This window comes from Lissotriton vulgaris, unplaced genomic scaffold, assembly GCF_964263255.1.
Source record: "Lissotriton vulgaris unplaced genomic scaffold, aLisVul1.2 SCAFFOLD_485, whole genome shotgun sequence".
Classification (NCBI taxonomy): Eukaryota; Metazoa; Chordata; class Amphibia; order Caudata; family Salamandridae; genus Lissotriton; species Lissotriton vulgaris.
Window position 1 is genome coordinate 230,611 of NW_028244829.1, and position 13,323 is coordinate 243,933.

The 13,323-nt window shown below is 45.9% G+C and overlaps 1 protein-coding gene across 1 annotated transcript in view; it reads right to left on the reverse strand.

Moving 5' to 3' along the window:
- Nucleotides 1-12,770, reverse strand: part of XRCC2 (X-ray repair cross complementing 2) — a 114,464-nt gene extending 101,694 nt beyond the window's left edge. Inside the window, exon 1 of the mRNA XM_086948941.1 lies at nucleotides 12,492-12,770. Coding sequence (XP_086805067.1) covers nucleotides 12,492-12,530 — 39 coding nt within the window. The 5' untranslated portion in view covers nucleotides 12,531-12,770. The remainder of the gene's footprint in view (nucleotides 1-12,491) is intronic.
- Nucleotides 12,771-13,323: the final 553 nt, after the last annotated feature.

The window sequence follows — 13,323 nt, forward strand, 5'->3', positions numbered from 1 at the left end:
CCTAGCACTACCTCAAATTGTTCTGGTGAATAACTAGTATTAATATTGCTCGTTATGTACCGTTTGACACCACTCATACTTCTATATTCTTGTATATTTCGCAACATTATTTAAGCTGAACCGTCCGCTACCTCATATTTCGCTACATTATTTAAGCTGTACCATCCGCTACCTCATATTTCTTCACTCATTAGTGTTCACTGTGTGTCGCACTTTCATCTACCCTCCCACACCCACCTCACCGCCACACTCACCTACACATATAACGCCATCCTAGCATGGAGCCCATCGGCAGGCACACATTTAAAATCATCTACCCATCCGCATTCACCAAAAAAGCCGCTAAACGCTTTAAACACAACTTCCTGAGGTCTCACCCTGAAATCCCCTTTGTCGACACCTACTTCTCACCAGTCAATGGATCCCTTAACATCGATATCATCTTCCACACCTCTCGCAGAGCTCAATGGAGAAAAATGTTCCTCACACTACTCACTGTCTCCACCACCAGGAAATCCGCTCACTGCTTCACTCTCTCCATCACACCCTCCCAACTCTTCCTAGGCAGAACCACTATTACTATCTACAATAACGGGATTGTCCTAATTCAATCCACAGACAGGAACCTGGAACTACTAGACAACCTGTTCCCCACTTTCAAAGAGAACCTCCCCAACCATCGGACCCCCACTCACATCCCCTCCAGTATTATCACACTAGACCTCACAGCCCCCACCGACAACTCTTCTTACCTAGCTCAGCACCAGAACGACATACACCTCACCTCCTCCCCCAACACAACAGCCACTCACCCACCTGCTGCAATCAACCCACATTCCGCAATCACAGACATAAATAACCTCCCATCACACATCAGCCGACCCCACACTCCCACCCCGGTGACACCCACTCATAATACTCCCACCCATCCTCTCCCCCCTGACATCATAGATCCCGCCCACAACCCCTCTAACCTAGTTCAGCACCAGATCGACACACATAGCGACAAATCCCACACCCTGTTCCCCCCCTCTCTCAGCCCCCACTTCCACACGCTAACTAACCATACAGAGCACACCACATCTACTATCGTATCTCCCCCGCCCCACGACAGGACCATCTCCAACCTCTTCTCCCCCCCCACTCTCAGCCCCTACTCCCCTTCAGGCTCCCCTTTCACCACCATCATACACTCCACTTCCGCCCCGCTCTCTCCGCCTGCCATGAATCCCCGCCTCCACGCCCCCAATCTCCTTCATACTTCATCCACTCCCATCGCCCCCCTATCCTCTCTCCCTAACACCAACCCGCACGACGACAACACGGAGCCCTGCATGAACACTAACCCTCCCCCCCACCCGCACGCTAAGTCCCAGGTCAGCCACCCAACCATGACTTCCACCCCCAGCACTAATACTGACCCAACGCTAGACAAGATTATGTCCTTCCTCCTACAACTCAAAGAAGAAATTCACACCATCAAGGAAGACATGCACATCATCAAAGAGCTGATCACCACACCCCCTAGACCCGCCTCACTCACCACCACCTCCCCTCTCAACATGCTCCCCTCCCGTCCCGACGACGCTCCTAAGCCATGTCCCACGCACCAGACCGCGATCCATGCCCACAATCGCAACAAGCACAACCGCCACACTCACTGGACCGCGATCCCCGCCCACAATCGCAACAACCGCCCCCTTCGTACATGCAACCCCCACTCGGACCTTGACACTCTCTCCCTCCTCCGCTCCTACGACCAAGCTCCCCTAAACCTCACAACGGCTCCGCACCTCCCCATCCCCACAATACACTCAAACCCCCGTAGATCCTCCACCCTTAACAACAGAATATCCGTCCCAAATAACCTTAGAAAAGTCCCCCTCTCTCTAGCACCCTCTTCCTCTCCAGACACACCCCGTCTCAAATGCACTCTCATAAACTGCAGATCGGCTTCTAAACACTCCGCCGCCATCGCTGATCTCATCCTCAGATTGGACCTCGACCTAATCATCCTGACTGAAACATGGTTAACAGAATCCTCTACACCTATAATGGACATTCTGGTCCCCCCTAACTACCACATCATTAGGCTTGACAGGTCTGGCAAGATAGGTGGCGGTATCGCATGCATATACAGGAACAGCCTTTCTGTTCTGAAAGTCCCCGTGCCGTCCCTACCCTCTCCAACCTCCTACGAATACATCTGCCTCGATGTCATCAGTGATGGCAAACCGATATGCTCTCTCCATAGCATTTACCACCCTCCAAGAGACCACCTCATCTTCGCCCAGCAAATGATGGACCTGATTTCATCCAACGCAGGACGACAGCTCACCCAAATATACCTGGGCGACTTCAACCTCCATTGGAACGATCTTAACGATGCGGTGGTAAATAGTCTTAAAAGCTTCCTCAGCGCCCTGGACCTCACACAACTATGCAACAGCCCGACCCACGAGAAAGGCTCTATCCTCGACCTTATCATCGCCAAAGAGGGCGCTGTTCAACTTGAGGCTATTCAACGCTGTGACTGGTCAGACCATCATATTGTTACATTTCACATCAATGAAAAACTCAAACTCAACTCTGTTCAACCCACCAGACCTAAAGTCTGGAAAAGAGACCTGAAAAGACTCAACCCATTATCCTTACCTCAGAACAGTCGCGACCTCCTACTCCCCCCCACTGGCGTTACAGATGTCCAATCTCTGACTGACCACTATCTTAGCGCAATGACCTCAATAATTAATGAGGCTGCTCCCATGCAGCTAAAAAGAGTCCCCGCTAAAATCTCCAAACCATGGTACGACGGGAGTCTCAATGAAGATAGACGAGCCATGAGACTGGCAGAGCGCACCTGGAGGACAGCTCCCTCTGCACTACACCTAAAAACCCTGAAGACAAAGAGAAACGCCTACTTCAGGAAAATAAAGCGCTCGAAAGCAAACTTTTTCAGCCTCCAGCTTGACCAAGCAAAAAATCGCCCTAGAAAACTGTTTGAGTTAATCAGAACACAAGCCAAGGAACAACCCCAACCTGTCAGTACCTTACACGAAGCACCCTCATGTGATGACTTCGCCACTTTCTTTACCCAAAAAACTGACAACATAAAGAATGACCTCCGCGCGGATGCAAGACTCCACAGCACTCTCAATTGCATAACACCCACCGAACCTAAAAACAATGCAACTTGGTCAACCTTTGAAACCTACTTCGAAGAAGAAATAGGCAAACTGCTCAGCACCTTGAAACCTTCCAATCACCTCTCGGATCCCCTCCCTGCCAACGCTGTCAAAGATTTCATCCCACTGCTCCTTCCCCTCTGGACTAAAATCATCAACAGCTCGCTCCAAGAAGGAACTTTCCCTGACTCCCTCAAAATTGGACAAGTCACACCTTTGCTAAAGAAACCTACTGCCGACCCATCCGACTTAAACAACTACCGTCCCATTACCAATATTCCCACTCTCGCCAAATTACTGGAAAAATGCGCTCAACTACAACTGACTAAACATATCGACTTGTTTGATCTCCTCAACCCGCATCAATCAGGTTTCCGAGCAGGACACAGCACTGAAACAGCTATGACGCACATTGACGACGCCCTTCAAATTCTAGATCAAGGTGATACCTGCCTCCTCATCCTGCTTGATCTCTCTTCGGCATTCGACACTGTCAAACACGAGAAGTTACTCGAGCTTCTGAGCACAAGAATGGGTCTTTCTGGGACTGTTCTCAAGTGGTTCACCTCCTTTTTACACAACAGGTCGCAGAAATTCAAGAGTAACAACCGGATGTCCTCTCCAATACCTGTGTCGTTAGGCGTCCCACAAGGATCTTACCTATCACCAACGCTGCTCAACCTAGTTATGGAACCTTTCACCACCTTGCTCCAAGCATCCAATGTACTCTTTCACATGTACGCAGATGACACCCAACTATATCTCAAAGTACAATCCCCCAACGACATTTTACTACTGAACTCTACGATCAGAAGCACCCAATCCTGGCTTGCTGATAATCATCTCAAACTCAACAGAATTCCTGCTGATCACACCCCCCACCAAGATCCCCATCACGCAAACCTGGCTTAAACAGTTAACTGCACTCAATGTCCAACCCATCATAGTGGACTCAGCGAAATCTTTAGGCATAACCCTCGACTCCAACCTTAACATGCAACATCATATCAGCAAGGCTACTAAGGGAGCGAACTTCCAAATCAATACACTGAGGAAGCTTAAACCCTTCCTGCCAGCCAAAGACTTCCAAACTGCAGTACAAGCTCTAGTAATCCCTCGAATTGAATACAGCAGCACCGCCCTTTGCGGTCTCCCATTAACCAGCACTGCACCCCTAAGAGCCTCTCTAAACGCTGCAGCCAGACTCATCACTGGATCAAAAAAACACTCGCACATCACCCCTGATTTGAAAACACTGGACTGGCTGCCTTTTGAAGCCAGAATACATCTGAAAATCGCCTGCATGACACACAAGGCTCTACACCTGAGCTCTCCCAGATACCTCACTCAGAAGCTGTCAATCTCTGGCGGCTCTAGAATCACTAGAGGCACAGACAATCTTCTGCTAAAACCTCGAAGATTCCGGAAGGTAAAAACACATAAACGCTCTTTCTCAGGAATGGCACCCAAGATCTGGAACTCACTCCCCCCTGAAACCAGGCTCATCTCCTCCTTCACTCTCTTTAAGAAAGAAGTAAAAGCTATTTTTATGGCCAAATACACTTGACCGATTAACGTTGTTTTGGAAAGACCCTACTCCGACCTGTATTACTTTGCTCGAACTCTATGCATGTATGAACATGTATGATTATGTATTTCACCTGAATTATCGTTGCTACTACTATCTACGCACACATTTAAATCGCTGTTCGAACTTTATGACTATGTATCTCACCTGTATTATCGATGCTACTGACTATCTATGCACACATTTAACTGTTATATTTATATTATTGATGTGCTGTTCTACCTATATGTAACACCAATCTCTTGCTGGCATTCCCAGCCGTGTAAAGCGCTCTGATATCTGCAAAGATCCTGTTCGCGCTATATAAAACTTTCAAATAAATAAATAAATAAATAAGTGCTAATATGGTAAACAGTAGATATATTTCTACCCTAAAGCTAAGAAAATGAACATATACAGTTCAGATAAAACAGTAGCATTTGCATACTCCTATAATGCACACCCTACGTAATGTTACCTAAATGTACCTAGCTTAGATATGTAGGTGTAGCATGTACATGTGCATAGGTGTATGAAGCCAAGAATCCCCTAGGGAAACTCAAACCCCCTCACATGATGGTGGAGAACAGTGGATCACATCTCTGCTCTGAGGAGGACACCCCACAAGGGATTTCAGACCGCTGCACGTAGAAGATTCAGCATGCAGGACCCCGTGTCAGCTTGGAAGGAATTCTCCTCTAAATTGCAGGGGGGAATAAGGGTCTTATATACCAGAGTGGACACTCCAGGGTTTCTTCTAGAATCGATATGTTTTATAAAACAGTCCTAAATGTTTTGAGAACAATTCTAAATGTTTTGAAAACAATCCTAAATTAGATCATGCACAGCGGACTGTTGGCCAAGGATGAAAAAAGTGGTGACCCTTATACAGAATAATTATGCTGAGCCTGGGGACATGTTTATGTATGTCAGGTACAGCATTATTTTGAAAGTATACTAAGAGCCTGTTTACGAAGAGACAGGGCTAACTACTAGGTAAAAGGTCACCCCTACGAACCTTTTTTTTGTGCGGATGTGACAATGTATGTGAAAAGGGGCATACATGACATGACTAGCCTAATGAACATGACAATGGTTTGGGGGCAATAGAGTCCGGGATGTTGGACATAGAGCCTAGTGCTCAGTGAGGTATTGTGTGTCAGCCATGTCGTTGGGAGGGGACAATAAATTGTGGCTAATGGTGGCTAACGTGTCAGGATTGATGTTATGGGTGCCTGTTTAGTTTTCACTGGTTGACCTTTGAGGATGGTTGCCTTTTCAGAAATGGAGAAAGTGATGCAGAGGTGGTTGGTCCGGTTGCAGGGTGAAAAATAGTTAATTAGGATTGTATTCTCCTTGGCAATGATTAAGTCTAACATAGCCCCTTTAATGCGAGTAGGTCTGTTGCTGGCTCGGATCATGTTGAGGTCATGGAGAAAGGCCTTGAAACAGTTCACTAGCGGATCTTGTGTGACGTTCCAGTGAATTTCGAAATCACCTTGGAATATCTGGTTATAGCGTGGTCACTCTTGGTAGATAAGATCTCCTCGATTTGTTCAAAGGAAATATGCTTATGTCCGGAGGGCGGTAATTCGAATGCAGAGGGCGAGTAGCGTTGTCTTTGGTTGAGATCTAATCCTCAGAGTTTCGCAGGAGAATATTGGTATAATAGGTGACTATTTTATTGATAGGTTAGGCCGAAATATATACAAGCTAGTCCACCCCCATGTCGGTTTGCCCATTCCTGATGGATGATGTCATAGCTGGGTGGAACTAGGATGTCTAGAATAGTGGCTGAGGATTTTTTTAACTAGGTTTCGTGAGAATTAGGAGGTCAAGGTCCAGGTTGCGTATAAGGTCCAATATTTCGGCAGTATGTTTCACTGCTGACCGGCAGTTCAGTAGTGAGCATGTAAGTAGGTAGTGGTAACAGTAGTAGAAGAGTGTGGGATAGGGACTAGTTTAGTTTGAGGTTAGTTTTAATAATGAATCTGGATTTAGGGTGGGGTTTCCTAGGCGACGGGGGATAATAGTTTGAATAATTTCTGATGGCATAACATGATCTGTTGGGGTGGGGTTATAAGATACAAGAAGGGAGAGGATATCATTGTACGATAGTTGTCCAACCAATCTGTTGAGTCCGATGGAATGGTCTAGAATTGGTTTGCATGTCCATCTAAGTTGAGTTTGTGTGTTGGCAATACTATCTGAAGGGGGGTGTATGGGGGAGGGTATGTTACATGGAGGGTCGAATTATTTGACCAATTATGTTCTAGGTTAGAGGTGATACATAAAAGATTAAGGATATCAACTCGCATCAACAGTAGATCTGAGGACCTTTAGTGAATAATATTAGTTTTGGAATCCTCTAGCTATTTTTAACTTGCACTTTTTATTGCCCACTTCTACTCACTACACATACACCCCCACATCACTCTTTATCTTCACGTCGGCAATCAGAGAAGACCTCTGGCAAAAAGCCCCGTTGGGCATTGCAGCACCGGCCCAACGAAGAGCTGCCCTTTGATGAATCATGACAACCTTTGGGGTGTGTGAGGGCCCTTACCTCTTATTGGAGCTATTCCATCGATAGTCCCCATTCTAGACCAGGAACACCCTACATCCAATTCCCCTTCCTCTTCCTCTCTTCCCTTCCACGCCCCTTTAGGAACTGCATACCTGTGTTCTTGACATAACTACTAGGAGCCTGTATGCTGGACATCCCAAGTCCCTGTCCCTTTTGTTTGTGGTAACTCTTTTCCACAATAACCGCTAAAATTTCCAGAACTCACCAGTTTTTAGGTCGAGCCTAAGGCCTTGCTTTAGCAATACTTGTTGGCGAGATATTTAGTGGGGCTTTCAAAAATGCTCCCAAAGTCTGCAGGCGGATCGGGTACAGTGCATGAGCGCTGGGCGCGCGCACCATTTATCCGCCTGCAGGCTTTGGGAGTAATTTCGCTGCCGCTTTGATGTTCTCAGTGAGCCGTGCGGCCACGGAGAACATCAAAGCAGCCACGAAAGTGATCACCATTTGGCATCGGAAGCCCTCACTTTACTACTTTGCTTGTTCCCTTTGCGTGAAATAACCTCAAAAGCGCTCCCTCAGTTTTCACCCAGTGTCACAATGTTCATTGCCAAGCTTCACAGTGACACTCACATAAGCCTAACAGAAGCTAGCGCAGGGTCTGGGTATTATATACATACTCTCTTCTAGGTATACAAAAACCTCACCCCTCAGGGAACAAAAAATCTAAACACAGCGGCTCTAGCGCCATCTAATGGTATGACAAAGTCAATCGATCTGTTTCTGTTGGGAGGTCGGTGACTTTGCTGACCAAAGCTGCACGTCATCTCTCAGGACGTGCAGTTAGGAAATCCCAAAAAGTATTCATTCCAATTTTGCACAAAAAAAGCAGCATCTTATGAGCTTTTTTTGAGCCTGATTCAAAAAGAAAATGGTAATTCTCCGTCTTCTGATTGACTATAGTTTTATCGTAACTAATGTGTTAAGACAAGCTGAAGCCATAAACGACAATCTTTGAATCGTCTTGTGCCCCGAAAAAAACCTTCATGTATCAGGGTCATCTATTCTGGATTTTCCTGGCTCAAATCGGTCTTAATATAGAAATCTTTAGTAAATCCTGTCCTAATAGTATAGAAATGTCTAAGATTTATGATTTCTTTGAGAATTGCAAATCTATTTTTCAGACCCAGGTCCAGCATATCTCTCCGGTCATATTTTTCCAGGAGAAGGTCTGCAAACCCTCCCCCATAAAGCACGTGCATTTTGCACTCTGCAGTATTATTCCATTTATTGTCAGGTTGAACGGTGCACGTGCACTGCTTTCTTCCTCCATGGAGAAAATCATTTTCCTATTGAGAACCCTCTTCACCTGAACTCATGTAAAATTTCATGGCGACCCTTTTCACCGAGCAAAACACACTTGAAAGTTATTTGCTGGTGCACATTGAGAAGTGACTGCTGAGTGAGAAATAATCTACAAATCCTTAGCAAATCAAATAAATTCTCAAAAGTTCCCTTTTGCTTTGCTAGGGCTTTGAGTGACATCAAATAGACTAAAAGAGCGTTTATAAATATGCCCCCTATTACACTACCCTTGAGACCTTTTTATGTACGTTCCAGTCACCATTAATCTCATCATAATAATTTGTGAAAGCTTGACCACTATGGGGGTTATTTCTGCATTTATATGTTATTATTACCCAGCCGCCTGATATTTATTCACTTATCTTTCTCAGATGATTAAATGAGTTTTAGGATCTGTGTGAGTTATATACGTTGCCCGCAAGTCACGCCTACATCTCATCTTTAGTGGTGCAACCAACTGAGCTGCATTTCTCTCTTACAGTCATAGAACCAGTCTTAGGTGTGAGGCAGCGCCTGTCAGCATTACATTCTAGTTTTAACAGAGTGACGGGAAATGCTTCTCTTGTGCTTTACTCTGCAGCACACTTTAACTACACATGGAAGCCACAGAGTCTGAACTGATATAGATTTTAGTAACTCGTCTGGATTCTGCGTAAATCGTCAGTTTTTTCTTTTCCAGTTGCCTCCATAAAACGTAACGTGTATTTGTAAAGTGCACTTTCACCCAAAAGGGTATCTTCGCGTTGAATAACAGATGATTATTGTTACCCAACTCAATCATGCTCCCTGTTCGTGCAAAGTGTGATACACATGTATAATGTACATACATATGTGTATTACTAATTGTGAAGTTACACCCCCAAAAAAAACAATAATACATTATAATACAGCATGTCCACTTTTGTAGTCAACAGCTTTTTGATCTCTTAAAACAACAGGATAATCATCAGAGCTCAATTGTAACAAGAGCCGGAGTGGAATCTTCAGAGCATTGCTTTAAGTAGGACATTGTATTATCAGGATATCTCAAATTGTTCGTAGACCCTCTGGACAATTGTAGGTGGGCTACTGGACATCCAAAACATTAAACCAGGGATTGGAACAATCGTCCAACATGTTCATATAATATGGGGAGCTGGTCTTCAGGGAGCGACTGCACTCAAAGGTTGGGCCCGTGCCCTATCGTGAAGATGCCGATGAGTGAGCACCTATGATTTCTTTCTACAGGCTGCCAAATCACCGGGCCACACCCACCTCCACCACCACCACCACGTCCACCACCACCATGTCCACCAAATCCACCCCCACCACCATGTCCACCACCACCGCCACAAGGCCACTACCACGTCCACCACCAGGTCTACCTCCACCACCACCACATTCACTTCCACCAAGTCCACCACCACTACATCCACCACCACCACCACATCTAGCGCCACGTCCACCAGCGCCAAGTCCACCAGCGCCACGTCCACTTCCGCCACGTCCACTTCCGCCACCACCACCACCCCGCGTCCACCAACACACCCACCACCACCTCCACCACATCCATCACATCCACCACCACTACGTCCATCACCACCACCATGTCCACCACCACCACATACACCACCACCATGTCCACCACATCCACCACCACCACGAGGCCACCTCACTCTATCTATCTATCACCCTCACTCTATCAGTCGCCCTCACTCTATCGCCATCACTCTATCTATAGCTCTCACTCTATCTATCGCCCTCACTCTATCGCCCTCACTCTATCTATCGCCCTCACTCTATCCATCGCCCTCACTCTATCCATCGCCCTCACTCTATCCATCGCCCTCACTCTATCCATCGCCCTCACTCTATCCATCGCCCTCACTCTATCCATCGCCCTCACGCTAGCGCCCTCACTTCATCTATAACCCTCACTCCATCCATCTATCGCCCTCCCTCTACCTATCTATCGCCCTCCCTATCGCCCTCCCTCTACCTATCGCCCTCCCTCTACCTATCTATCGCCCTCCCTCCATCTATCGCCCTCCCTCCATCTATCGCCCTCCCTCCATCTATCGCCCTCCCTCCATCTATCGCCCTCCCTCTACCTATCGCCCTCCCTCTATCTATCGCTCTCCCTCTATCTATCGCTCTCCCTCTATCTATCGCCCTCACTCTATCCATCGCCCTCACTCTATCCATCGCCCTCACTCTATCCATCGCCCTCACTCTATCCATCGCCCTCACTCTATCCATCGCCCTCACTCTATCCATCGCCCTCACGCTAGCGCCCTCACTTCATCTATAGCCCTCACTCCATCCATCTATCGCCCTCCCTCTATCTATCTATCGCCCTCCCTCTATCGCCCTCCCTCTATCGCCCTCCCTCTACCTATCTATCGCCCTCCCTATCGCCCTCCCTCTACCTATCTATCGCCCTCCCTCCATCTATCGCCCTCCCTCCATCTATCGCCCTCCCTCCATCTATCGCCCTCCCTCTATCTATCGCTCTCCCTCTATCTATCGCTCTCCCTCTATCTATCGCTCTCCCTCTATCTATCTATTGCCCTCCCACTACCTATCGCACTTACTTTATCTATCTATCTATCGCATCACCACAGCATCACTCAGCACCACCACAGCATCACTCAGGGGCACCACAACATCACTATGCGCTACCACAGCATCACTGAACGCCACAGCATCACTCGTCGCCACCACAGCATCAATCTGTGCAACCATTCAACAACAGCTGGTTCAAATATGTTCTCTCAATGTTTCAAGCTTTATTACAAATGTCACAAAAAGATGTTAATATTTCACTTCTGTTCTTGGATTTTCGTCACAATAAAATACACTGAATATAATCTTCACAAAAGTTATTTACAAAAGTTTAAGCTATTGCCATTATAAATGACAATAGCTTTTATTTAAGTATTAATTATTTTTAAAAAATTCAAAGCCATTGTTATTTGTAATATCAATACATCTAAGTCACGTAAATACAACACATATTGCATTACAAATGCTCTAGGTGTCACATTTACGAAAGCTAAAACTATTGGCATTGTAAATGACAAAGCTATTAATTTCGCTATTTTCAAAAGCAACACATTAAAAAAATTGTCATTTACAATACCAATAGCTCAAACTTTCCTAATGCGAGACCTATTGCATTGCAAATGCTTGTTCTATTTAATATTCATCATCAAATTAACATAAAAGAGTATAGAGGCAGCAGCCTCGCTCTCAATACACAATATGTCATAACTGGGCCCCAACTGCTTTAATCGAATCCTTTGACTGCTCATGTCCTGGTGCTGTGCCTATCAAAGGACTAAACACTGAGCATGAAGTACACCTCTTTAGGACTCGATCTGCGGGGTGTCAGATAAATCAAAGATTTTACTCTGGGAGGTGTGGTGTAGTAATAGAAACAACTCAGAATACAGTGTACTACTAATCTAACAATGCAGATGCAGGCATCGATAGCTTGAGTTGAGTTGAGTTGGTTATCATTAAAGGAATATATAACCTATTGCAGTAACCACTTAAAGTAGATTTAGGTCATACTACAAAGAGACCTGTAAAGCTGATCAATGTTGCCAGCATATTTAAGACCATCAACTGCGCGTCTATCTGAGGGTGGAAGAGCTGCTGTGACGGATGCAAGCGCTATATAACTGCTGCACTACAGATGGATTTCCTGCAATGTCTGAGATCTTAACTTAACAACACTAAACATTCTGTACAGACATTAGTTACACTTGGCAATGTTGCGGCACACAAAAAGTGTCACGGGTGGGCAATGGTTGCTGCGACCAACGCAGCTTTCAATGTTCATGTCCACTCCCTTCTGTAAACTCACCTGCGTGCCAGACTCTGCCTGGCGAAAGTCATGGCTCATCCTGGGAAATAAGGCAGTGAACGCCGCCGACCCACCAGCTACACTTCACTCCCCATTGATAAACAGTAAGGGTTGAGGGATCACGTGACGACGGCGTCTGGTTGGCTCGCATACCGGCTTCTCATTGGACGTTAATTTAGACGCTTTTGCTCTGTGTGTTTCGGTGCTCTTTCGAGACAAAAGTTTTCTAAGTTAACCACATCCCACCTGTGTGTCGCAGCGGGAACACATTGAATCTCTGGAACACCGAACTGAGCAAGTTCGTTTCTTCTAGATATTCAAAACCAAGACGCGGGACAGGTCACCAACACAAAAATAGGACAACATGTTCACAGTGGCAATAGACACTGAAAAGAGACGACAACAACAGCACTCTTCAACCTAGAATTACTCATACCCCGTGCAAGGTATAACTATATTACAGGATTCGTTAGTGGTGGTGTATTTTGCTCCTTTTCAGCAAATTTCAGAGCTCTTACATTATGCAGCGCCAGGGGCGGAGTGCTCTTTTCATTGTTTTCCTTTACATGCTTGTGTTTGTAGTTTTGTTTTGCAGCTCAGCTGCTCATCACTAGTATCTATAGTGTAACAAAACTACAAACACAAGCATGTAAAGGAAAACAATGAAAAGAGCACTCCGCCCCTGGCGCTGCATAATGTAAGAGCTCTGAAATTTGCTGAAAAGGAGCAAAATACACCACCACTAACGAATCCTGTATTCATACCTGCCAAGGTTTCAGATTGCTATGTGTGACATTTTAATAATTTTAGAGTAATTATGAGTGACATTTCA